Source organism: Oncorhynchus mykiss, chromosome 1 (genome assembly GCF_057628025.1).
Source record: "Oncorhynchus mykiss isolate SJ-2025 chromosome 1, ASM5762802v1, whole genome shotgun sequence".
NCBI classification, from domain to species: domain Eukaryota; kingdom Metazoa; phylum Chordata; class Actinopteri; order Salmoniformes; family Salmonidae; genus Oncorhynchus; species Oncorhynchus mykiss.
Window position 1 is genome coordinate 55,146,319 of NC_143022.1, and position 25,744 is coordinate 55,172,062.

At 42.0% G+C, this 25,744-nt stretch overlaps 1 protein-coding gene across 2 annotated transcripts; it reads left to right on the forward strand.

The window, feature by feature from the left end:
* Nucleotides 1-812: 812 nt before the first annotated feature.
* LOC110524999 (2-oxoadipate dehydrogenase complex component E1) lies at nucleotides 813-25,744 on the forward strand. 2 transcript variants are annotated; one of them, XR_016495982.1, is made up of 19 exons: nucleotides 1,018-1,355; nucleotides 3,409-3,561; nucleotides 11,671-11,882; nucleotides 12,326-12,520; nucleotides 12,835-13,104; nucleotides 13,428-13,599; nucleotides 13,722-13,920; nucleotides 14,200-14,359; nucleotides 14,605-14,757; nucleotides 15,061-15,145; nucleotides 15,464-15,603; nucleotides 15,886-16,036; nucleotides 16,414-16,520; nucleotides 16,773-16,937; nucleotides 17,234-17,316; nucleotides 17,558-17,724; nucleotides 18,151-18,236; nucleotides 19,000-19,167; nucleotides 23,069-25,744. XR_016495982.1 is itself a non-coding variant. In XM_021604968.3 (18 exons), exons 1-18 carry the CDS (start codon nucleotides 1,178-1,180, stop codon nucleotides 19,102-19,104), a joined length of 2,781 nt encoding a protein of 926 aa, XP_021460643.1. In that variant the 5' UTR covers nucleotides 813-1,177; the 3' UTR covers nucleotides 19,105-20,551. The 2 variants fall into 2 exon arrangements, 1 of the variants encoding a protein (XP_021460643.1); XM_021604968.3 differs by lacking the exon at nucleotides 23,069-25,744 and having other exon boundaries at nucleotides 813-1,355; nucleotides 19,000-20,551.

Genomic DNA, 25,744 nt, shown 5'->3' on the forward strand with positions numbered 1-25,744 from the left:
ACTTTTTACTCCATTCATTTTCCCTGGCACCCAAAAGTACTTAAGTTAGTTAAGTATCTTTAAAACCAAATACATTTACTTAAGTAGTATTTTACTGGGTGTCTTTCACTTTTAATTTAAACATTTTCTATTAAGGTGTCTTTACTTTTACTTAAGTATGACAATTGGGTACGCTCTAGTGCGCACATAGTTGTTTTCCATTGTTTTGTTTTTTTATGTGCACCAGTTCCAGTGTATTAATATGTTTTATGAAAAAGGTTTGGAAATAGGCGTCTCCTTAATGTCAATCTAAATAACCTTCCTACAACTGGTAAAAAGTTATATTTTTCTTCTCACTCGCTTACTCCTCAACATCTTTCCTCACTGGCTGACAGTTAGCAGCAGGTCACAGTGAAATATATATATTTTAATATAAATGCCATGGCGAACGCAGGGCAACTTAGAAATAGCCTAAAAACCCGCAACCAATGCATTTTTTCTCTCGAGGCAAGCAGAAGAAGCCGAAGTCTACGCCCTTTCTTCGGTGATTGGTCAACAGTAGGGATTCTTAAATAAAGTATTTGTTGTCATTAAACGAGAGGACTCGTTTTCATGCACATTTTTTTATTGAGAAAGCTACTGCACAAAACATCTTAGATTTAAAATTGCGTCACTAATATCTCCTCCGCAAAAACGTTAAAAATCATTGACCGATTTCTTGAGTTATCTTAGTGTAGCTTGTCAAATTACCGCTTTTTTTTCGTTTTTCAAGCGAAGGTCTTTTAAGTGACTCGTTTGGGTAGCAACCCCAGTCAAAGCCTCCCCGTTTCGCTCCTTAATTAAGCTTCAGAATAGGCACAAAGCATCACTCTGTTTAAGCAAGGTAATTTAGAAAAAATGGTTTTAGTTTGGGTTACTTTCCTAAGCTATTCTTGAAAATGAGTTCTCTCATCAATTATTCCATGCTTATTTCTAGAAAATATTAACTTATTTTAGAATATTTGTCTGTCTTTGACCATTCTGCGCTTTGGCCAAATCACAGAACATATTGAATTGTCTTCGGCGAAGTACTCTGATGGCTCAACCAATCAGCTTGCAGTGGGGTGTCACCTCCCATCTTTGTCAAACAGTATGGCTGACGTTCTGTAGTGTGTGTAAGCTTCTAACTCGTGTTGACCTATTTTATTCATTTTAAATCATGTCAGTGCTATTATTCTTGAAAAACTTGCACTGCGTTAACAAAGTTCCTCTGAGTGTCGCGCGCCCGGTCGTCGGTTGTCTATATCACACCGAAAAAGGAGTCTACGGTTACCGACCCCAAAAAATCGAGGGGGACCCGAAGTTGCAGAGCGACCATATCGCTACACTCAATCAAGGTCAGTTAGAGCTCTGTTCAAATACTCCTACTAACCGTACTATTTGTGACGTGAATTGAGTATATAGCATGCTAATTGGTCATAGTATGGTATAGTTAGTATGCCAAAAGTTCCCTGATATCGTACTAAATTCGCCAAAATACGAAGTATTCATGCAGTGGACTGATGTAAAACTATATCTTGGCAACAAAATTACATACAACTATTGAAATATCCAAGTGTTACATGTTATTTTACTACACTGATTCTACAATTGACTGTCAATTTGTCATAAATCTCTTTATTAGGAAAATTTTTCATACCCAAATCAATTTATGAAGAAAAAGACCCCTTTGTAAAAATGTTTGTCTGATTTGGGAAAACTATTTAGAATCATTAAAACGTTTACAAAGCAAAATGTCAAACATTTATTCGCTACATGTCTGTATTTGATTTGATATTATGTATAATTTGTTTTTGATCTCTTTCTTTAATTCCTCTGGATGTAATGTTTTTTTTTGTGTTTTGCATGTTATTGTTTAAGAAAAAATACATGCACTGGATGCTGTTTCCGTGCGTTTAGGACCCATAACAGGCTGACTTCGTGACGCGAGCGTTACAAATAAATGTAGAAATTATTGCACCCACACTGCTCGTGTGCCAACGAGAGTCTGCGTTGCCAAGGTCTAAAATACTCAGTTCTATTTGTGACGCAGATCACGCTGCAAGTCCTGCCTCTCCCATCTCCTCATTGGTTTATAGAAGCATATCTCCTCATTGGTTATACCAACGTGGGTGACTGAAAGACGAACTAGGTCAGTGGCGGTAATGCACCTAATTTATGAAAGTTGCCAATCGAAATATTAAGTCGAGAAAAGGCCTAAAAGGAGGAGAGATGACTAGAAACAATTCGATTGACCGTGTGTGTGGATTGATTGTCGGAGTAGAGGACCTTGTGCATTTCAGGTAAAATAACAACTTAATGTTTATATCCCAGGACAAATTAGCTAGCAAGTGAAAGCTAGCTAGCTAAATTGCCATAAATGTTGAATGCTTTTCGACCTGTTCCCAAATTAATGTAATTGGTTTAGAGTTTTTAAAATATTTTAACCTGTGTGTCGTGATCGCGTTTGGTGTGGGGGGACAAAATACATTTATGCACGATGGCGCATGTGCGCAGCTGGTTTGGGTTCCGTATAATTCGTTCTTCGGAAAATGGGCGTGGCTTCATAGCTTTTCACATTGGAAGAAAATTGTGGCCGAAGTTCGACGAGCGAATACAAATTCATTCGTTTTACTAGTTATGACATGTTCTCTCATTTGTTTCTGGAAGTAGCTAGCGAAACATTAGCGAGTTAGTTTGGGTGCTTGACTGCCGTTGAATGCTCGGATCAACTCTACTCACGCTCTGAATTTACGAGCAGACAATCTGACCATGCTCTGGATATGCGAACGCCCAGAGCGCACTCTGGCACTCCAGATTGAATTGATGAACACACACGAAATCGTAAAATTTTTACCTAGTCATTTGTTATGCAATCAAGTTAGCAAGAGGTTGCATAACAACAACATCAACTTCCAGTAGACAGGCGAAGCTCTAGTACACTCAACTGAAACAGTACTGTTTGTTTACAGTATACTAAAATGAAGAAACAGTATATTAGTATGGGTATTCGAACACAGCTCATGTTTTGTAGATAATGAACATTAAACTCAAATCATTGTCTTTTTCAATGGGAAAACAACTAAGCATCCTTTGCACAAAGTGAATTCTACATTTATAACTGATCAATTCACCTATTGTAATTGCAGAAGAGATTAAGTGTTGAGTTGTTCTTATATTCCTTATTGTCACTGCATATCATACACTTTGACTTCTTGCTTTAATTTGCATTTAACTGTAGACTAACGTTTGTCATAGCCTAGAGGTATATCCTCCTACCCCATGTCTTTTTTTATGTTTTTTTTTTCATCTTTATTGACTTTTTCCACACATTTTACAATAATAATAGATAAATTCATTTAAATACATCAGTTTTCACATCAATTTAAAAAGGTTGTTCTGTTTACACAGATCATGGTCTCATGCGCCTGGTGGAGGCATACCGAGCACATGGACACAAGGCTGCTAAAATTAACCCTCTACTGCCAGAGGACCCTGTGGAGGACACTGTGCCAGAGATCAACATGTTGACTGGGGCTGTACAAGGACCTCTCAACACATCTGGTAGGCTATGCGGTCTATTGGGAGATTCATATGAGGATGGTATTCCTCTCAATAATGTTCTTTAGAACGTGTTCCAAAAATGTTGCATATAACAAATTTGTCAATAAAGAAGCGCACAGCTGAACAATTAAAAAAAAAAAAAATTTTTTACAGGGAGCGCGGAACCTCCTGTGCACAATCTTTTTTTTAATGGGCATAATACTAAAGACACGTTACGTTAGTTGGCAAAGTTAATGGCAAGAAAATTACAGACAATAGCTTATGGTTGTGAGTGTGATTAAATAAAAGCGGGGCATTCTACCTGAGAATTTTAGGACTTGGACACTCGTTGTCCTAGCGTTTCTATCCTAATTTGATTTTGGTGCACATTACCATCTCTGGTAAACGAACACTATATCAAATCTTCCTCTGATCAAAATCACAAGAGTATCAGGAACACAATGAATGGTCAATTTGTTCGATAAATTCCTTCTTTATATCCCAAATAGTCAGTTTAGTAGGCGTCATTGAGTTCAGTAATCCACCCGTTCAGAATGCAGACATAGGAGTTCCAAAAGTTACCAGTAAATTTTGTCCAAACAATTCAAACAACGTTTCTAATTCATTATTTGGTACTCTAATATCTAAATAAACGATAATATTTCATACAGAGTGAACTATTTTCAATAGGAAAGGAAAAGAACGCAGCGCGCTCCCTCGGTCACGTGCGCAATGAGACTAGCTTTGCCAAAGAGCTCCCTGAGGACAAACAACTATTCCTCGTTGGTTTTTCTAAAAACAAGCCTGAAATAATGTATAAAGACTGACATCTAGTGGAAGCCATAGGAACTGCAATTTGGGAGGCGGAAGTCTTTGTTTTCAATAGCTTAACCTTTGAATTGGCTGGCAGGTCAACAGAAAAAAAGTGTCCTCTGGTTTTCACCTGCCAAATCAGTTCTGTTATACTCAGACATAAATGTAACAGTTTTAGAAACTTTAGAGTGTTTTCTACCCAATACTACCCTGCATATGCATATCCTAGCTTCTGGGCCTGAGTAGCGGGTAGTTTACTTTGGGAACCTCAGTCATCCAAACTGCACCCTATCCCTAACTTCTGAAAACTGCACCCAATCCCTAACAAGTTTTAAGGTAATGATGGACTGTCGTTTCTCTTTGCTTATTTGAGCTGTTCTTGCCATAATATGTACTTGGTCTTTTACCAAATAGGGCTATCTTATGTATACTACCTGTACTGTACCTTGTCACAACATAACTGATTGGCTCAAATGCATTAAGAAGGAAAGAAATTCCACAAATTAACTTTTAAGGCAGACCTGTTCATTTAAATGCGTTCCAGGTGACTACCTCATGAAGCTGGTTGAGAGAATGCCAAGAGCGTGCAAAGCTGTCATCAAGGCAAAGGGTGTCTACTTTGAAGAATCTCAAATATAATATATATTTTGATTTCTTTAACATTTAAAAAGTTTGGTTACTTCATGATTCCATATCAGTTATTTCATAATTTTGATGTCTTCATAATTTTTTTTACAATGTAAATAGTAAAAATAAAGAGAAACCCTTGAATGAGTAGGTGTCCAAACTTTTGACTGGTACTGTACATCTAGCTGGGTAAGGTTAAGGGGGTAGTTGTTTGTCTCTTTGGTAACAACAGCTGGAGTGCATTCTCTGTTAGACTACTTTATGATAAGCTGTGGACTATACTGAACAAAAATTTGAACGCAACATGTCAAGTGTTGGTCCCAAATTTTCCATTCGCACAAAAAGCTTAGTTAACATAATTGCATTTTATCGATGGCAATTTGAATTCACAGAGATACTGTGACGAGATCCTCATGTTTCAGCATGAGAATGCACAGCCCCATGTTGTAAGGATGTGTACACAATTCCAGGAAGCTGAAAATGTCCCATTTTTGCATACTCACCAGGTATGTCAGCCATTGAGCATGTTTGGGATGCTCTGGATTGACGGGTACGACAGCGTGTTCCAATTCCCGCCAATGTCCAGCAACTTTGCACGGACATTGAAGAGGAGTGGGACAGTATTTCACAGGCCACAATCAACAGCCTGATCAACTCTATGCGAGGGAAATGTGTTGTGCTGCATGGGGCAAATGGCGGTCACACCAGATACTGACTAGTTCTCTGATCCACGCCCCTACTTTTTTTTGAAGATATCTTTGACCAACAGATGCATATCTGTATTCCCAGTCATGTGAAATCCATAGATTAGGGCCTAATTAATTAATTAATTTAAATTGACTGAATTCCTTATATGAACTGTAACTCAGTAAAATCTTTGAAATTGTTGCATTTTTATATTTTTGTTCAGTTTAGTTTATCTATATTTTTCATAGCTGTATATTTACCACCACAAACCAATGCTTGCACGGAGACCACACTCAACGATCCTTGCAAGGAAATGCACATCCGGACGCGGCCGGTGATTTTAATGCAGGGAAACTGAAATCCATCTTACCTCATTTTTACCACCATGTCACCTGTGCAACTAGAGGTGACAACTTTAGATCACCTTTACTCCACACACAGAGACACATACAAAGCTCTCACTTGCCCTCCATTTGGCAAATCTGATCATAACCCTGTCCTCCTGATTCCTGCTTACAAGCAAAAACTCAAACACAAAGTACCTGTGGAAGTGGTCCGGTGAAGCGGATGCTAAGGTACAGGACTGTTTCGCTAGCACAGACTGGAATATGTTCTGGGATTAATCCGATTGAGGAGTTTACCACATCAATCACCGGCTTCATTAATACAGTAAGTGCATTGACTATGTCATCTCCACGGTGACCTGTACTGTACATATCCAAACCAGATGCCATGGATTACAGGCAACATCCGCACTGACCTAAAGGCTAGAGCTGCCAGTTTGAAGGAGCAGGACACTAACCCGGACGCTTATAAGAAACCCTGCTACGACCTCAGACGAGCCATCAAACAGTAAAGTTTGTTTTATTCACTGCATTAGCACACTCCGCCAACCCGGATGTCCTAGCCGTGTCTGAATCCTGGTTTAGGAAGGCCACCAAAAATCTTGACATTTCCATCCCTAACTTAAAAATGTTATGATAAGATAGAACGGCCAAAGGGGGCGGTGTTGCAATCTACTGCAGAGAGAGCCTGCAGAGTTCTCTTACTATCCAGGTCTGTACCCAAACAATCCGAGCTTCTACTTTTAAAAATCTACCTTTCCAGAAACAAGTCTCTCACTGTTGCTACTTGCTATAGACCACCCTCTGCCCCCAGATGTGCCCTGGACACCATATGTGAATTGATTGCCCATCTATCGTCAGAGCTCGTGCTGCTAGGTGACTTAAACTGGGACATGCAAACTTCTTGACGCTACCCATCCCTTCTTGACGCTACCCATCCCTTAAGCGGGATAATTGTCATCATCAACTGAATAGCATAGCGCCACAGTCAAATAATATTACTAAAAAATATTCATATTCATGAAATCACAAGTGCAATATTGCAAAACACAGTTTAGCTTTTTGTTAATCCACCTGTCGTCTCAGATTTTGAAATTATGCTTTACAGCGAAAGCAATCCAAGCGTTTGTGAAAGTTTATCGATAGCATAACAAAACATTATGTACACTAAGCATTAAGTAGCTAGGTCACGAAAACCATAAAGATTATTTTTATGTCCAAATACCTCCGTTTGTTTGTCGCGCTATGTTCAGAAATCCACAGGAAAGAGCGGTCACAACAACGCAGACGGAAATTCCAAATAATATCCATAATGTCCACAGAAACATGTCAAATGTTTTTTATAATCAATCCTCAGGTTGTTTTTAAAATATATAATTGATAATATATCAACCGCAAATGTCTTTCACAGTAGGAGAGGGAAAAACAATAGCTGTCCAAATTCTGTTGCGTGAGCAAAACTCATGTGACCACTTGACGCGATGTTATCGTTCTGGCTCATTTTTCAAAATAAAAGCCTGAAACTATGTCCGAAGACTGACACCTTGAGGAAGCAATAGGAAAAGGAGTCTGGTTGATATCCCTTTAAATGGAGCAATGGGAGGCTATGGAACATGGAGTTTTCAAAATAGAAGCCACTTCCTGGTTTGGTTTTTCTCAGGGTTTCACCTGCAATATCAGTTCTGTTATACTCACAGACAATATTTTGACAGTTTTGGAAACTTTAGAGTGTTTTCTATCCTAGTCTGACAATTATATGCATATTCTAGCATCTGGTCCTGAAAAATAGGCTGTTTACTTTGGGAAAGTTATTTTTCCAAACATAAAAATAGTGCCCCCTAGCTTCAAGAGGTTAACACCCCGGCCATCCTACAATCTAAATTTGATGCCCTCAATCTCACACAAATTATCAATGAACCCACCAGGTACAACCCCAAATCTGTAAACACGGGCACCCTCATAGATATCGTCTTAACCAACTTGCCCTCCAAATAAACCTCTGCTGTTTTCAACCAAGATCTTAGCAATCACTGCCTCTTTGCCTGCATCCGTAATGGGTCTGCGGTCAAACGACCACACCTCATCACTGTCAAACTCTCCCTAAAACACTTCAGCCATCAGGCCTTTCTAATCGACCTGGCCCGGGTATCACGGAAAGATATTGACCTCATCCTGTCAGAAAAGGATGCCTGGTTATTCTTTAAAAGTGCTTTCCTCACTATCTTAAATAAGCATGCCCCATTCAAAAAATGTAGAACCAGGAACACAAGTAGCTTTTGGTTCTCTCCAGACCTGACTGCCCTTGACAAGCACAAAAACATCCTGTAGCGTTCTGCATTGAATAGTCCCCGTGATATGCAACTTTTCAGGGAAGTTAGGAACAAATATACACAGGCAGTTTGAAAAAGCTAGCCTTAGCTTTCCTAACAGAAATTTACATCCTGTAGCGTAGTCAAAGTTCTGGGACACTAAAGTCCATGGAGAATAAGTGCACCACCTCCCAGCTGCCCACTGCACTGAGGCTAGGAAACACCGATAAATCCACTATAATTGAGAATTCCAATAAGCATTTTTCTACGGCTGGCCATGCTTTCCACCTGGCTACCCCTACCCCGGTCAACAGCCCTTCACCCCCCACAGCAACTTGCCTAAGCCTCCCCATTACTCCTTCACCCAAATCCAGACAGCTGACGTTCTGAAAGAGCTGCAAAATCTGTACCCCTACAAATCAGCTGGGCTCTTTCTAAAATGATCTGCCCGAAATCGTTGCAACCCCTATTACTAGACTGTTCAACCTCTTTCATATCGTCTGAGATTCCCAAAGATTGGAAAGCTGCCATGGTCATCCCCCTCTTCAAAGAGGGAGACACTCTAGACCCAAACTGCTAGAGGCCTATATCTATCCTACTGTGCCTTTCTAAGGTCTTCGAAAGCCAAGTTAACAGATTACCGACCATTTCGAATACCACCGTATCTTCTCCGCTATGCAATCTGGTCTCAGAGCTGGTCATGGGTGCACCTCATCCACGCTCAAGGTCCTAAACGGTATCATAACCGCCATCGATAACAGACATTACTGTGCAGCCGTCTTCATCGACCTGGCCAAGGGTTTTGACTCAACATCCTTGGTTTCTCACATGACTGCCGTGCCTGGTTCACCAACTACTTCTCAGATAGAGTTCAGTGTGTCAAATCGTAGGGCGTGTTGTCCGGACCTCTTGCAGTCTCTATGGGGGTGACGCAGAGTTCAATTCTCGGGCCGACTCTTCTCTGTATACATCAATGATGTTGCTCTTGCTGCTGGTGATTCTCTGATCCACCTCTACGCAGATGACATCATTCTGTATACCTCTGGCCCTTCTTTTGACACTGTGTTAACAAACCTCCAGACGAGCTTCAATGCCATGCAACTCTTCTTCCATGGCCTCCAACTGCTCTTAAACGCTAGTAAAACTAAATGCATGCTCTTCAACCAATCGCTGCTCGCACCTGCTCGCCCGTCCAGCATCACTACTCTGGACGGTTCTGACTTAGAATATGGGACAACTACAAATACCTTGGTGTCTGGTTAGACTGTAAACTCTCCTTCCAGACTCATATTAAGCACCTCCAATCCAAAATGAAATCTAGAATTGGCTTCCTATTTCGTAACAAAGCATCCTTCACTCATGCTGCCAACATACCCTCGTAAAACTGACCATCCTACCGATCCTCAACTTTGGCAACGTAATTTACAAAATAGCCTCCAACACTCTACTCAATAATTGAATGCAGTCTATCACGGTGCCACGCGTTTTGTCACCAAAGCCCCATATACTACCCACCACTGCGACCTGTATGCTCTCGTTGGCTGGCCCTCGCTTCATATTTGGGGGGTGACCACTGACTCCAGTTCATCTACAAGTCTCTGCTAGGTAAAGCTCTGCCTCATCTCAGCTTACTGGTCACCATAGCAGCACGCTCTCCAGCTGGTATATCTCACTGGTCACCCCCAAACCCAATTCTTCCTTTGGCCGCCTTTCCTTCCAGTTCTCTGCTGCCAATGACTGGAACAAACTGCAAAAATCACTGAAGCTGGAAACACTTATCTTCCTCACTAGCTTTAAGCACCAGCTGTCAGAGCATCTCACAGATCACTGCACCTGTACATAGCCCATCTGTAAATAGCCCATCCAACTACCTCATCCCCATACTGTATTTATTTATCTTGCTCCTTTGCACTCCAGTATCTCTACTTGCACATTCATCTTCTGCACATCTACCGTTCCAGTCTTTAATTGCTATACTGTAATTACTTTGCCACCATGGCCTATTTATTGCCTTACCTCCCGTATCCTACCTAATTTGCACACACTGTATATATACTTTTTCTACTGTATTATTGACTTTATGTTTGTTTATTCCATGTGTAACTCTGTGTTGTTGTATGTGTCAAACTCTTTAATTTATCTTGGCCAGGTCGCAGTTGTAAATTAGGACTTGTTCTCAACTAGCCTATCTGGTTAAATAAAGGTGAAATAAGTTATTTCTGTTTCATTTTCAATAATTTAGCAAAAATATCTTAAGTTTTCACTTTGTCATTATGGGGTGTTGTGTTTAGATGGGTGAGGAAAATAATGAGTTCAGGCTGTAACACAACAAAATTAGCAATAAGTCAAAGGGTATGAATACTTTCTGAAGGCCCTGTATATGCATGCAATGCCCAGATGCATTTAGTGCTCAATACTCTGACAACTGAACCGTGTGGTGGACAATTGTTTTAGCTCACCACTGCCAGCACTCTGTTTGCATGGCTAGTGGCTAACGTTAGCCAGCTCAAGATAGCTAACGCAGAGTAGATTCTCTATATGACGTTAAGAAATAGTGCATTATGGGTAGAAGATATCCAGAAATAAGTTAATAAATATGTATAAACCCCAAAACATAACTATTTTTTTTAGTTATAGGTAACCAGAATGTGACTACAAATTACTAAGTCTTTGACCACAGTGTTGTTACTTTGGTGAGTAAAAACTCATGTTTCCTACCCTTTTAAGTCAATGTAAAACCCATCACCCAACATTTGAATTGCTAAACCACCCATTGCAATGGTATGGCACCAATAACAATTTGAAGGAAATCATTGCCTTTAAATGCCCCAAACTGCTAATTTGTGTGGTGACTCACTCACAGCACATGTGTTTAACACAGGCACTCGGTTTGAGTGGATGGTGTCTCCAGGGATGAGGCATTTTCAATGACAGTAATTACTGCGGTATGAGATACTGTCATCACTCACAAATTAGTAGATCAATCAAATGAAAGTGCATGTGACTTGGTGGATATGATTTAGATGGTAAAAGCGCTTTGTGACTGCTGATGTGAAAAATACACTTGATTGATTGAGGGTTCCTATGATACCCATTCATGGAGATAAGGAATTATGTCCCACACACACACACAAGCCTCATCCTGCCAGACTATCAGAGCTCTTGGTCTTTAGTCTGTGTTCATGGAGATAAAGAATTATGCACATGTGTTTCTTTGTCAAGCAGGCAGACTAGCATGTCCCATACTGCAACGCATTTGCAACCAACCAGGTCCTCCTAAAAAAAAAAAGTGCTATTTTCCAACTGACCTGAAATTCACTATCTCCTACATAAATTCCTTTCTTCTCCAGGACTGCGTCACTTTGGTAAGGCTGAGGCCTCAGTGGAGGAGGTGCTTGCCTACCTGGAGGGGGCCTACTGTGGCCGCATTTCCGTAGAGACTAGTCAGTTGACCAGTCTGGAGGAAAGGGAGTGGCTCGCCGACCGCTTCGAGGAGTTGAAGAAGGAGACATTTGCGGCGGAGGAAAGGAAAAAGTTGGCCAAACTCATGCTGGAGTCGCAGGTAGATGGGTGGATGGATGGGGATGAAGAGAGCGAGGGGGGAAGTAAAAGTGGGTAGAGAAAGAGACCTCCACAGAGGAGAGGAGACAGTTGGCTAAGCTCCTGCCGAAGTCACAGGTAGATGGGTCAAAGGTCGACGTCGGCACACAGTATTACAGCCAAATGACCTTTTCATAGCCTAATTAATGAAAATGCGTATCTTATCTAACAGACTAATTGGCATCTTGTTTAACATTTTTCGGTGGGAATAAAGTCATGATCTTATCAGCGAGAATGTGATGGTACTGGTTTTATCAATGTTAATTTTAAAAAAATCCTATTTCCAAGAACGACTGATCTTGCTGACTTATTTATGTATTTTGCTTTTATTTAACCAGAAGTCATTGAGAACACATTCTCTTTTTACAATAACCTGAAATTACCGGTTTCATCTTGTTACCTCAGGAGTTTGATAATTTCCTGGCAAACAAGTTTTCCACGGTGAAGCGTTACGGTGGTGAGGGAGCAGAGAGCATGATGGGAGTGTTCTATGAGATGTTCCGCCTGTTGTCCCACAGTGGGGTGACGGACATCGTCATGGGGATGCCTCATCGCGGGCGACTCAACCTCCTCACGGGGCTGCTGCAGTTCCCACCAGAGGTCAGGGTTCAGACACTGTTGATCACTTTCAGGTCAAATTCATGACTGTAATGTAATTACCTGAATTAACCACACTTACTGGGGATTACCAATAAACTCCATGTAATTGTCAGCTGAAATGCCGTATGCAGTGTGAAGATGAGAGAATACAGTTAGTTACCTTTTCAGAAAGTGACCGTAAAAAGTTTCTGTGGATGATGATCTTGAATTTTGTTGTTTTTCTTACTGAGGTGAACAGGTTTTGAGAGAGGTGAAATATGGAACCCCAGTATAACATTTATTTATTTAATGTGCCTCTCTCCCTCCACCCCCAGCTGATGTTCCGTAAGATGTGTGGCCTCAGTGAGTTCCCAGCGGACTCTCCCTCCATCGGTGACGTCCTCTCCCACCTTACCTCCTCTGTAGAGCTGGATTTCGGTGCTGCCCACCTCCTCAAAGTGACCATGCTGCCCAACCCCTCCCACCTGGAGGCCATCAACCCAGTCACCCAGGGGAAGACCAGGGCCCGGCAGCAGCTCAAAAAGGAGGGAGACTACTCACCAGACGAGAACGCACAGCCTGGGAATAAAGTCGTATGTCTCCAGGTATTGTGTGTGTGTGTATATATACTATACTATGTGTACTATATATTTATTTATTTTTATTAAAAAAAAAAAACATTTATATGCCAATTTGTTTGACACCCCTGAACTAGAAATGCATTCACTGAGTAACACTGCTATAGAATAGTATACTTAATTGCCTTCTCGTGAATTTCTCTTGCACGTGTAGTACAATATGTAAAAGAGAGGGATAGTAGGAAGGGATTATTACGCTGAAGTACAGTTTATAGGGACATATCCATTGTTAAGATATTTTCAGAATTTCAAGCCTGGTGATCATTGTGGAAACTGCTTACTTTTCTCAGGTCCATGGGGATGCCTCATTCTCGGGTCAAGGGATTGTTCCAGAGACATTCACCATTTCACTACTCCCCCACTTCAGAGTCGGTGGGAGCATCCACCTCATTGTAAACAACCAAGTGGGTTATACAACTCCATCTGCGAGAGGGAGATCGTCTTTATACTGCAGTGATGTTGGTATGTGAAATCTATCGCTTTATCTATAATAGCTCTTTATGGGAATTATAATCACAAATCCATTTTTTTTTATGGGAATTTCAATACTCTATCTCACTATGTGTGTGTTCTCCCTTCTCCAGGTAAGATGGTGGGCTGTGCTGTGGTCCATGTGAATGGTGATGATACGGAGGAGGTGGTGCGTGCCACACGTTTGGCGGTAGAGTATCAGAGACGCTTCAGGAAGGATGTCATCCTGGACCTGCTCTGCTACAGACGGTGGGGACACAACGAGCTAGACGAACCTGGTTTCACTAACCCTGCCATGTACAAGATTATCCGGTGAGTTCAGTTTATTTGCTATACTTTTCCCTCTCTGGCTGATCTTGAGCCAAAAGGGGTCCACTAAATGGACAGAAATATTGTCTAGAAACTACCTCATTGTATTGAACGGGGAACGAACACCCCACAACCATAAACAAAAGCATATATTGTTTACCTACAATTGCATATTTGCTTTACATTATTTGCCGTTGATATTCCCTTAATTACAGAACAATGCCGAAATAACAACCAATAACTAAACATGACATCCTACCCTCTTCTCACCACCCCCCCCAGCTCCAGGAAGAGCATCCCAGATTCCTACGCTGACCAGCTGATCTCAGAGGGCCTGATGACAGGGGAGGAGTATAGTGCCATCAGGACAGCCCACTACGGCATGCTGAACGACAAGCTGGCCAACATGACCTTATACAGCCCACCACCCACCAACCTGCAGGTCTGTGATGTGCACTCATTTCACATACTTTAGCTGTATAAGCTGTATATTGATTGAGTTTACCTGGCACAATGGAATCATTGTGTTGCAAAAGTGCAAACCCCACCCATCTGGCACTACAAGCGAACGCTCAAAATGTTTGTTCCCAGGTCTGGTGAGGAGTGCTTTTTGGAGTGTTGAGAAACTAACAGGAGACCGAATTCCATTCTTTGCTGTAACTTATAAAGTTTTTGTTGTTGTTACAGGGTCGCTGGGGAGGTCTGGAGGAGCCCCAGGCCAGAGTCACCCACTGGGACACAGGGGTGCCTGTCCCCCTGCTGCAGTATGTAGGGGCTAAGTCTGTGGAGATACCCGAAGAGGTCCAGCTACACAGCCACCTTGGGAAGATGCATGTGGCGGTAATAACAATTACAGGATATATATATTGTAGCTAATTCGGGTTGGGGGGGTCCTGCCCGGGACTCGAACCCAGGTCCACCGACTATCAACTCAACACCTTAGCCATTACGCCAACAGATCTCAACCTCTTTACAAGTTTGCTAGGTGTTGAGTTAAAGGGATAGTTTGGGATTTCAGAGACAGTGGTATCCACAAGTTCATCTGACTCTGGGGGGGAAAAGGGATAAAGGGCTCCGTTGTTTTCCCCCTTGTTTTAAAGACTCTCTGAAGCTCAAATAAACAGATCTGTTATGTTCTCTCAGGGTCGCCGCGCGAAGGTGGAGAATGGAACTAATCTGGATTGGTCCACTGCTGAGGCCATGGCGTTTGGCTCTCTGCTCTGCCAAGGTCAGTCAACAGCTTTTTACACTACTGAGCCAAACCAAGCTGTACTGAGCTGGCCTGGTTCCGCATCCACTTTAGTTGTTGGAGTATCCTAGGCAGCACAATTTGGTAAGGGTTTGCATGGGAATGTGTAAAAGGATTGATCTTCATAGATAACCATTTTTACAGAAATTGCTTGTTAGATAGATTTGTGTTTTCCAGGCCTGTTATTACCATACTATGTCAATACTTATAAATGACAAAAAATGACTATACATTTGTATATGTTATTCTCATGTCTCTGGCTGTAAGAATGTGTTTTGTTTTCAATTTGTTTTGCAGGGTTCAACATTCGTATCAGTGGACAGGATGTTGGTAGGGGCACCTTCAGTCAGAGACATGCCATGATAGTTTGTCAAGACACAGATGACATGTACATCCCCCTCAATCACATAGACCCTGAACAGAAAGGATTCATGGAGGTAAATAATGAGTTATTGCAACGAGAGACAAAAAACAATGAGACTTGATACAAAATAACTTGGGACTCAACTTGCACTTACAATGCACGACTTGGGACTTGAGATTCAACCCTTTTTACTCACTTGAGACTTGGACCTCATAACTTGTTTACTTGCTTTACTTCTAAGTTGTATAAGAGTGTCATGGACACCCACCTGTAATACGGCGTGCACTCTTCTGCGTGCGTGCGTGTGTGCGTGTGTGCGTGTGTGCGTGTGTGTGTGTGTGTGTGTGTGTGCTAGGTGTGCAACAGTGCCCTGTCTGAGGAGGCCGTGCTGGGCTTTGAGTATGGCATGGCCATCGCCCAGCCTAAACTTCTGCCTATCTGGGAGGCTCAGTTTGGAGACTTCTTCAACGGAGCTCAAATCATATTCGACACCTTTCTCTCTGGAGGTAATGAATGCTAATGCTTTGGTCAATAACTTTCTGAAGTCAGCCAAGGGCTATTTTTAGGTCACCTCCTTTGAGGTTGCAGATAATTGAATATCATAAACCAGTTTCCTTCTAGCCCCTGGCGAACACCTATCAAGTCCTTTCAGTTCTGTGAACACAGATTAACAAGGGCTAGGGGAAAGGGGCTACATGGAATGGAGCCAACACTTTGTTTAGTATACATTTAAGATTCAACTGGGTATTTGGTCAACATGATCAGTGAATCATGTTCTACACTTCAATATAAAAGCTTTATAGAGCATTCATAAAGCCTTCATAAACGTTAGACTCTACATTCTGGCTCCACTCGGTGTTGATTTGAAATGTCTCTCTTCCAGGCGAGGCGAAGTGGCTGCTGCAGTGTGGGATGGTGATCCTGCTTCCCCATGGTTACGACGGAGCAGGACCTGAACACTCCTCCTGCCGCATGGAGAGGTTCCTACAGGTGAAGAGGGGAACACAAATCGCATGGAAATAATTTTAAGGGAGCGGGGGAACCTCTGATCTTCTTCTGCATTTTGTGGCAATGGGAAATGAGGAGAACAGACTTAAGAGCCCAGGGCTACTCTTTGGAAACAAATACCAGATACAATTACCTCTGTTATAGCTACTGTATACCGCTGTCTACTCTCTCGCTGTCTCTTGTAATATTTATTGTATCTGTGTCTAAATCTTCTCGTCTTTCTCTTTCTCCCAGCTGTGTGACAGTAAGGAGGAGGGGGTGGATGGTGACAATGTCAACATGGGCGTGGTCAACCCTACGACTCCAGCACAGTACTTCCACCTGCTGAGACGACAGATGATACGCAACTTCCGCAAGCCGCTCATCGTTGCTGGGCCCAAGACTCTGCTCCGATTCTCTGTAAGCTACTCAATAACACATCTAATTCAAGCCATTAGAGTTAAATGGGCCTGTTTTGAATACCTTTAAAATGCATCCTTCCTCTCCCCCTTCGGGTAATCACTGATCGGTAGGTGAGTGAGTGGTTAGGTGAAGGCATGGTTTCCACTGTATTGCTGCCCCCAATCTTACCATGTCATAGCAATGATTTCCTCAAGGAAAGAAAAAAGGAAGGGTTCATTTGAAGGTATTCAAACAGGGCTACTGTGAACATGTTTATGGTGATATTTGGTGACTGAGTTGATGAGTTCCTGTAGGGAGCAACATCCAGTCTGGCTGACATGGCTCCTGGAACCTCTTTCAAACCTGTGATTGGTGACACCTCAGTCACACCAGCCAGGTAAAGAAGTATCCACGACATTACACCCTCTCTTCTGCTTCCTGTTAAGTGTATCTCCATTTAAAAATGTTGTCATTTGTGTTATGGTGTCACTTTATTTACGAGATCAAATAGTAAAGTGTAGCTACATCTGTACATGCTGCACCTTCCAGGGTTGGCTGAACTCAAAAGCAATCGACCCAACCCATTACTGTATGTACCCAACTGCTTTAAAAACTGTCCTTTCCTGCTATACCTGTAGTGTCCAGCGGGTGGTGCTGTGTTCAGGGAAGCACTACTATGCCCTTTTGAAGCAGAGGGATGCATCCGCAGCCACTCAGACCACAGCACTGATCAGACTGGAGGAGCTGTGTCCCTTCCCTCTGGAAGCCCTGCAGCAGGAGCTCACCAAGTACACCAATGCCAATGGTAGGCTATACCTGACCTGGTCACTATTTTCCTCAAAACATCTAATATCTAAAATGCCACTTTGCAGTCGCTTTTATCCAAGTATACCAACAATAAATGTATTTAAGTGACCCCTGGCCTGCACTGGTCTTCACTTCTTACCACAGACGCTATAGGCCTGTTTCCCAGACACACATTAACCCTGGTTTAAAAATTGAGATTTAGGCTTTTACTGTTCAACACTGCTTACCAGAGATTGTGCAGCAGCATCGGATCAATTCGTGATCTGTATTTGGTAGGGGTGGGAATTTGAAATGATTTCACAATTCGAAAAATGTCATGATATTATTTAAGATATTTGATTTAACTGTCCCCATCACTAGTATTTTGCCATCTTCAAGATCATGTTTTAATGTAATCTTCTTCATGTGTTTGTGTCCCATACAGAGTTCGTCTGGAGCCAGGAGGAGCCCCAGAACATGGGCCCCTGGTCCTTCGTGGCCCCTAGGTTTGAGAAGCAGCTGGCCTGCAAGGTGAGTCCTGCCCCTGACTGAATGATCAGAGAAAAACTGTTTGTGTTTGAGGGGATCAGTTTGAGCAAGGAAGGGGAAGCTCAGAATTGTTCAATTTGATCAGATAATGAGTTGTTATTTGGGATGCAAGGTGATTTGTAGATCAGTGATTCTGTACATTCCGACTGCAATGTAGTGGATATCAAACATGCACAATAAACTAAGTGTGCAAAACATGCTCTTTCCATGACAGACTGACTAGGTGAATCCAGGTGAAAGCTATGAGTGCTTATTGATGTCAACTTAAATCCACTTCAATCCGTGTAGATGAAGGGGAAGAGACCGGTTAAAGAAGGATTTTTAACAATTGACACATGATTTGTGTATGTGTGCCATTGAGGGTGAATGGGCAAGTGCCTTTGAATGGGGAATAGTAGTAGGTGCCAGGCGCACCTGTTTGAGTGTGTTAACAACTGCAACGCAGCTGGGTTTTCCAAGAATGATCCACCACCCAAAGGACATCCAGCCAACTTGACCCAACTGTGGGAAGCATGGGAGTCAAAATGGGCCAGCATCCCTGTGGATAGCTTTCGACACCATGTAGAGTCCATTCTCTGACGAATTGAGGCTGTTCTGAGGCCAAAGGGGGTGCAACTCAATATTTGGAAGGTGTTCCCAATGTTTTGTACACTGCGTATATTTGACTGGGTTTGATTTAAAAAATAAAATATTAACCGACCATTTTCATTTGCCCACCTTCTTTCTCCCTCTACTCTTCCTCCAGCTCCGGTCGGTGAGTCGGCCTACTCTGCCCGCCCCGGCTGTGGGCATCGGAACGCTCCACCACCAGCAGAACGAGGCCATCCTAACTGCCACCTTCTCCTCTTGAGCCACCGGGCCCCAAGATGGCTGCTCCCGTGGGCCCCAGAATGGATGCACCCTCCCTCCTCCAGTAAAACCACATTTACATCTCTTCTCTAGCCTGGACCTCCAGGCTGAATTTATCTCTGTTTCACATTTGTTTCACTCAACATTCTATGAATTGGTGAGATGAAACAATAGTGAGTCCAGGATCTCTTTTCTTCCTGTATGTTTAAATGTTCTCAAAAACACAAGTGCTAAAGGTTGCTTCTTCAATGTGGAGGGGGCTTCAGGTACTGAGTGGAACAAGACTGTTTGATGGTTTGGAAGGGCTGTTTTATCGCGCATTATGAAATGGAGCTGTAGCTGTCTAAAAACAATGTGATGTAAATGGTCTGAGATTGCATCGGAAAGCAACTCAATATTGCCCTGAGTGTTCATTTTTATTGTTTTTAACTTTATGCAAGAGTTAGTTTCACATGCAATATGATTGCATTCAATTTACTATACTGAAACAAAAATAGAAACGCAACATGCAAGAATTTCAAAGATTTTACAGAGTTACAGTTCATATAAAGAAATCAGTCAATTGAAATAAATTCATTAGGCCCTAATCTATGGATCTCACATGACTGGGAATATGATATACAGCCGTTGCTCACAAATACCTTTTTTTTTTTTAAATGTAGGGGCATGAAACAGAACTAGTCATTATCTGTTGTGACCATGTGCCTCATGCAGCGCAACATCTCCTTCACATAGAGTTAATCAGGCTGTTGATTGTGGCCTGTTGAATGTTGTCTCACTCATCTTCAATGGCTGTGTGAAGTTGCTAGATATTGGCGGGAACTGGAACACACCGGTGTACATGTCCATCTAGAGCATCCCAAACATGCTCAATGGCTGACATGCCTGGTGAGTATGCAGGTCATAGAAGAACTGGGACATTTTCAGGAATTCCAGGAATTGACGCAAGCACGGATCTGTACACATGGGGCTGTGCATTATCATGCTGAAACATGAGGTGATGGCGGCAGATGAATGGCACAACAATGGGCCTCAGGAACTCTTCACCATCTCTGCATTCGAACTGCCATCGATAAAATGCAATTGTGTTTGTCCGTAGCTTATGCCTGCCCATACCAAAACACCACAGCCACCATGGGGCACTTTGTTCACATCAGCAAACCGCTCTCCCACACAACACCATACAAGTGGTTGTGAGGCAGGTTGGATGTAATGCCAAATTCTCCAAAACGACGTAGGGTTATGGTAGAGAAATTAACACTCAATTCTGTCAACAGCGCTGATGGACATTCCTGCAGATTGCATACCAATTGCACGCTCCCTCAACTTGATACGTCTGTGGCCTTGTGTGACAAAACTGCACATTTTAGAGTGGCCTTTTTATTGTCCCCAGCACAAGGTGCATCTGTGTAATAAACATGCTGTTTAATCAGCTTCTTGCTAATCAAGCCCTCTGACAGGTGTGGAATATATTGTCAAAGGAGAAACACTCACTAACAGGGATGTAAACATATATTTGTGCACAAAATTTGAGAGAAATACGTTTTTTGTGCGTATGGACATTTTTGGGGGTCTTTTATTTCAGCTCATGAAAAATGGGACCAATACTTTACATGTTGCGTTTCTATTTTTGTTCAGTGTAGATATGGGGCCGTACTGAGAGAGAGCGCAACCATAATATGGTTCTAAGTTTAAATCAAGGCCAGGGGTGTCAAACATACAGCCCGTGGGTGGTTTGAGTTAAACAATTACTAAATCATATAACATTTTTGGGGGACGACGAAGACAAACTCAATATTCTTTCAAATGACTAAAACCAAATCAAAACTCTGTAGAAATGATTATCTGCATACCCACCTTTTTGAGGAAAAATGCATTGAAAGTGTTGGGAGCCTTACTTTCTTCACCGTGACTGGCGAACAGAGTTTACCCACCAACTTTTTTTGTTTTTTTGTTACCACTACATCGCTGAATATAATACATTTTCAGTGCGGCACTCCAGACCTCGTTGAGGACCAAATGCGGACCATGACACAAAATGAGTTTGACACCCCTGCCTTAGACACTTAAGTTTACAACATTTATCGTATTATGAAGGCACTTTTAGTTGCTCATATGTAGCCATACAGTATTATGATTTAATTTCTGTGACCTATCATCTAGTTTATCTTCAAAGTAGAAGATTGGCTCAGGTTGGGGGCTGAGGAATTCTTTAGTGTTCTCTTCATGAGGTGTTATAGTTTTTACTGTTTAAATCAACATCAGTCCAAATATTGTTAAAATGTTGGAAATATTATTTTGGTTATTTTTGTTTGTGTAGAAATTCAAAGCTTCTAATTTTGTTTTAGATTTTGAAAGAAAAACAACACTAATATTTCAGAACAACAACTGCACAAATTAGCACCACAACTAGTTCATATTTCTGCAGAAAAGTAAGGGTTACCATTTCTCTACAAGGTAACTTGGTAGTTATATTGGTTCGGTCTTAACATTTCTGTTTTCATTTCAAAAGGTTGAGTTTGTTGTGAATTCTGTCTTTACTGCTGCATGTACGATTTCAAAAATATGTGAAAGTTGACTACCACTGGATTTGAGTTCTAACTTACTATTTAAAGTGGTAAGAAACCAATGCCATTGCTCTGTATGCTCATATTGTGGTTCAAGAAAAGGGCTACCATACAGTGCATTCAGAAAATATTTAGACCCCTTTGACATTTTCCACATTTTGTTAAGTTACAGCCTTATTCTAATTTTTTTTATTTTTTTTAAATGCCTCATTAATCTGCATAAGTATTTACATAAGTATTCAGACCCTTTGCTATGAGACTTGAAATTGAGCTCAGGTGCATCCTGTTTCCATGATCATCCTTGATGTTTCTACAACTTGATTGGAGTCCACCTGTGGTAAATTCAATTGATTGGACATGATTTGAAAAGGCACACAGCTGTCTATATAAGGTCCCACAGTTGATCGTGCATGCCAGAGCAAAAACCAAGCAATGAGGTCGAAGGAATTGTCCGTAGCGCTCCGAGACAGGATTGTTTCGTGGCACAGGTCTGGGAATGGGTACCAAAAAATATCTGCAGTATTGAAGGTCCCAAGAGCACAGTGGCCTCCATCATTCTTAAGTGGAAGAAGTTTGGAATCACCAAGACTCTTCCTAGAGCTGTCTGCCTGGCCAAACTGAGCAATCGGGGAGAAGGGAGGTAACAAAGAACCCGATGGTCACTCTGACAGAGCTCAGAGTTCCTCTGGTGATGGGAGAACCTTCAAGAAGGACAACCATCTCTGCACCAATCAGGCCTTTATGGTAGCGTGGCCATACGGAAGCCACTGATCAGTAAAAGGCACATGACAGCCCGCTTGGAGTTTGCCAAAAGGCACCGAAAGGACACTCAGACCATAGGAAACAAGATTATCTGGTCTAATGAAACCAAGATTGAAATCTTTGGCCTGAATGCCAAGTGTCACTTCTCGAGGAAACCTGGCACTATCCCTATGGTGAAGAGTAGTGGTGGCAGCATCATGCTGCAGGGATATTTTTCAGCTGCAGGGATATTTTTCAGCAGCAGGGACTCAGACTAGTCAGGATCCTGGAAAGCTGAACGGAGCAAAGTACAGAGATCCTTGATAAGAACCTGCTCCAGAGCACTCAGGACCTCAGACTGCGGCGAAGGTTCACCATATCTTGCATTACTCATCTCATATGTATATTCTGTATTTTATACCATCTATTGCATCTTGCATATGCCACTCTGTCATTGCTCATCCATATATTTATGTATATATTCTTATCCCATTACTTTACTTAGATTTGTATGTATTAGGTAGTTTTTTGGAATTGTTTCGATTACATGTTAGATATTCCTGCACTGTCGGAACTAGAAGCACAAGCATTTCGCTACACTCGCAATAACATCTGCTAACCATGTCTATGTGACCAATACAATTTGATTTCCAACAGGACAAGCACACAGCCAAGACAATGCAGGAGTGGCTTCGGGAAAAGACTCTGGAGAGACCTGAAAATAGTTCCCATCCAACCTGACAAAGCTTGAGAGGATCTGCATAGAAGAATGGGAGAATCTCCCCAAATTCAGGTTTGCCGTGCTTGTAGCATCATACCCAAGAAAGCTCGAGGCTGTAATCGCTGCCAAAGTACTGAGTAAAGGGTATGAATACTTATATATGTCATCAGTTGTTTTTTTAGTTTTTTTATACATTTGCAAAAATGTCAACTTGTTTTTGTTTTGTTATTATGGCATTGTCTAGATTGATGAGGGTAATATTTTTTCATCCATCATTAGAATTAGGCTATAACATAGCAAAATGTGGAAAGTCAAGGGGTTTGAATACTTTCTGAATGCACTGTACAACAGTATAAGGAAATGGCAACACTCAATCTTCTCAAATAAATGAACTATATTTTCACCTTTTTGTTTGACTTTAAAGCCATTCACACCTGCATAGCGCCTCTCCTTTTCATATAAACTGAACAAAAATATAAACGCAACAATTTCAAAGATTTTACTGAGTTACAGTTCTTATAAGGAAATCAGTCAATTTAAATAAATAAATTGGGCCCAAAGCTATGGATTTCACATGACTGGGTCACAGGTACCTGTAAAAAAAAAAATAGTAGGGTGTGGATCAGTCAGTCAGTCAGTGTTTGGTGTGACCAATATTTATTTGCCTCATGCATTATTTGCCTCATGCATCTCCTTTGCATAAAGTTGATCAGGCTGTTGATTGTGACATGTGGAATGTTGTCCCACTCCTCTTCAATGGCTTTTGGAAGTTTCTGGATATTGGCGGGAACTGGAACATGCTGTCAACAGAGCATCCCGAACATGCTCAATTGATGACATGTCTGGTGAGTATTGATGGGTTTGGATTTCTAAACTTTAAATATTGTTCATCTTTATACTAGAGACATGAGGAGTGCCATAGTCTGGTTTATACACCAGAAGTTAATGGGTATCTAGGAGGATTGTAAATGGTAGAAGCAATTAAGCTTGGAATGTACTAAGTTCAGGGAAGACGATCACGTTGGCAGGCACACACGATAAGGGTGGAGAGCTGTGGATTAGTGAGGAAACGGGGGTCGAGGTCAGGTCACATTAAGGAAGAAGGAACAGTTTATTGCCCGTATCACTTAACTTCCTGCCTAGCAATAAAGATGTCATGTTTAGAGAGGAGGAGATGCATAAACTCAGCAACAAGTTAACTCACTGTCAAATGTGTTTATTTTCAGCAAACTTAATGTGTAAGTATTTGTATGAACATAAGATTCAAGAACTGAAACACAAACTGAACAAGTTCCACAGACATGTGACTAACAGAAATGGAATAATGTGTCCCTGAACAAAGGGGGGGGTTCAAAATCAAAAGTAACAGTCAGTATCTGTTGTGGCCCCCAGCTTTAAGTACTGCAGTGCATTTCCTCCTCATGGACTGCACCATATTTGCCAGTTCTTGCTGTGAGATGTTACCCCACTCTTCCACCAAGGCACGTCCCAGACGTGCTCAATGGGATTGAGATCCAAGCTCTTCGCTGGCCATTGCAGAACACTGACAGGAAATCACACACAGAATGAGCAGTATGGCTGGTGGCATTGTCATGGTGAAGGGTCATGTCAGTATGAGCCTGCAGGAAGGGTACCACATAAGGGAGGAGGATGTCTTCCCTGTAACTCAGTGTTGCTATTGCCTGCAATGACAACAAGCTCAGTCCGATGATGCTGTGACACACCGCCCTAGACCATGACGGACCCTCCACCTCCAAATCGATCCTGCTCCAGAGTACAGGCTTCGGTGTACCGCTCATTCCTTTGACGATAAACGCAAATCCGACCATCACCCCTGCTGAGACAAAACCGTGACTCGTCAGTGAAGAGCACTTTTTGCCAGTCTTGTCTGGTCCAGCGACAGTGGGTTTGTGCCCATAGGTGACGTTGTTGCTGGTGATGTCTGGTGAGGACCTGCCTTACAGCAGGCCTACAAGCCCTCAGTCCAGCCTCTCTCAACCTATTGCGGACAGTATGAGCACTGGTGGAGGGATTGTGCGTTCCTGGTGTAACTCGGGCAGTTGTTGCCATCCTGTACCTGTCCCGCAGATGTGATGTTCGGATGTATCGATCCTGTGCAGGTGTTACATGTGGTCTGCCAATGTGAGGACGATCAGCTGTCCGTCCTGTCTCCCTGTAGCGCTGTTTTAGTCGTCTCACAGTACGGACATTGCAATTTATTGCCTTGGCCACATCTGCAGTCCTCATGCCTCCTTGTTGCATGCCTAAGGCACATTCACGCAGATGAGCAGGGACCCTGGGCATCATTTTTTGGGGTGTTTTTCAGAGTCAGTAGAAAGGCCTCTAGTGTCCTAAGTTTTCATAACTGATCTTAATTGCCTACTGTCTAAGCTTAATTGTTTGTGGTTCTTGAAAAAGCATGGGAAACAGTGTGTAAACCCTTTACAATGAAGATCTGTGAAGTTATTTGTATTTTTACTAATTCTCTTTGAAAGACAGGGTCCTGAAAAAGGGACGTTTCTTTTTTTGATGAGTTTATTACCACTGGTGGAAATTGTTTTTGTCTTATGCAGCTGTATTGACCCAATGGGTGAATAAACTTGGTTGGAGCT